The sequence below is a fragment of the Herpailurus yagouaroundi genome, unplaced genomic scaffold, assembly GCF_014898765.1.
Source record: "Herpailurus yagouaroundi ecotype Mexico unplaced genomic scaffold, PumYag 67493, whole genome shotgun sequence".
In the NCBI taxonomy this organism is placed as follows: Eukaryota; Metazoa; Chordata; class Mammalia; order Carnivora; family Felidae; genus Herpailurus; species Herpailurus yagouaroundi.
Genome location: NW_024420301.1, coordinates 339,245 through 340,866, shown reverse-complemented (window position 1 = coordinate 340,866; position 1,622 = coordinate 339,245). Strand labels below are relative to the sequence as shown.

The 1,622-nt window shown below is 67.3% G+C and overlaps 1 protein-coding gene across 2 annotated transcripts in view; it reads right to left on the bottom strand.

Moving 5' to 3' along the window:
* The window catches only part of FLNA (filamin A), a 22,568-nt gene extending 21,201 nt beyond the window's left edge, over window positions 1-1,367 (bottom strand). For both annotated transcript variants that reach the window (XM_040467456.1, XM_040467457.1), the window contains exon 1: window positions 865-1,367. In XM_040467456.1, the coding sequence (XP_040323390.1) occupies window positions 865-1,237 (373 nt within the window). In that variant the 5' untranslated portion in view covers window positions 1,238-1,367. The remainder of the gene's footprint in view (window positions 1-864) is intronic.
* Between the last annotated feature and the right edge of the window lie 255 nt (window positions 1,368-1,622).

Genomic DNA, 1,622 nt, shown 5'->3' with positions numbered 1-1,622 from the left:
CTCTGAGCAGCCCCCATCTTGAAAAGAACCTGGGATGCCACAGTAGGTCCAGTCAATGCCAGCCTCACCCGCCTCACCCGTCCAGTGACACGGACACTAGGTTGGCGGTGAGCCCAGTGCACGCTGGAGTACCTCCCAGCCAACTCCTGCATTCTAGATGCAGAAAAGCAAGTCCTACATGGAAGCAAGAGTTTGGCCCAAGCTCAACGGTAACTTGGAGTTGAAGGAGACTACAAACCAGCTCCCTTCGCCAGCCGACTCATCTCACGTGCCCTTTGGCTAGCTATCATCCTCTGTGGCCCCGAGTTCCCCGAGGGGAGATCTAAACTGGGGGTTGGAACCATCTCCAATAGAAGGACCCATCTCCCAAGGCCAAAAGGAGCCAAGAGCCCTAGACAATGGGACCCACGAGCTCCAAGACCCTGTTTAGGAACTACAGGAGCGCGGGAGGCCAGAGGGCCCTTCCCAAACTGCGGAAGGGGAGGTGGTGGAGAGCCTGAGACTCCCCCTCCTCAGGGATGGGGCACTGGGCGCAGGGCCAGAGCCTGGCCAGTGCCCGCCTTCCGCAGGCCCTCTCCCACCGCGGGCTCGGTGGCGGGGGCGCGGCCTGCGGAGGATGTGAGCTCAGCCTGGGCGCGGGCCAGCCGGGGTGCGGCGGGCGGGGGCGCGTAGCGGTCTGCATGCCTGGCCGGCCTGCCAGCGCGCCTTTGTTCTCGAGGCCTGCGCGCTGGAGCCCGGCGGCCGGGGGGCAGCGCCGCGGCTTGGCGGGGGTGGCTGAGAGGGGTTGGCCTGGGAGAGAGGGGAGGACGCGTGGAGCCCCCGCCCTCGACCTCCCGGTGCCACAGGGGCGACCCGCGCCCTCACCGATGGACACGAGCTTGATGCTCTCGCGGTCCAGGAACTCGAGCGCCACCGACACGTTCTCCAGCTGCATCTGGCGGAAGGTGGGCCTCTGGTTGTGCTTGCGGTGCATCTTCTTCTGGCTGAGCACCTCCAGCAGTGCGATGAGCCGCAGCCCATCGCTCAGGTCCGTCTGCAGGTTGGCGATGCGCTTGCTCACGCACTTGAGGTGCTCGTTGCACCAGCGCGTGAACGTGTTCTGCTGGATCTTCTTCCACGGCGCGTCCTCCGCCAGGTCCTTCTCGGTGGCTGGCATCTCGGCGTCCCGCGTGTCGGTACCGCCGCCCGGAGCCGCGCCTGCCGCGCTCTGGCCCGCCCGGGAGTGGGAGCTACTCATTTTGAGGCGCGAGGAGCCGAGGGGCGGTGCTGCAGCCTAGGCGAGGGGACGGCCCTTTAATTAAAGTCGCAGGCACCTCGGCACACGCAGGGCGAGGCGGACAGCGGAGATTGTGCTGCGGAGAGAGCGAGCCCTTTAAATGCGGGAGGGGGGCGGGTTCCCTAGGGGAGGAGCCACAGCGGGGCGGGGCCCCGGGGTGGGGCTTCGGGCCGCACCCTCCCCGCCCCGCCCCGCCCGTCGGAATGCCCCCTTCAGCCCCCCAGTCCCGTCAGTTCGGACCCGACACCGAGGCTCCGGGGAGGGTCTTTGAGCCCCGAAGGGGGCAAGGACGCGCCCTCGCCTCATGGCCTCGCACCAGCGCTGCAGGAAACGCTGCAGCAAGGAA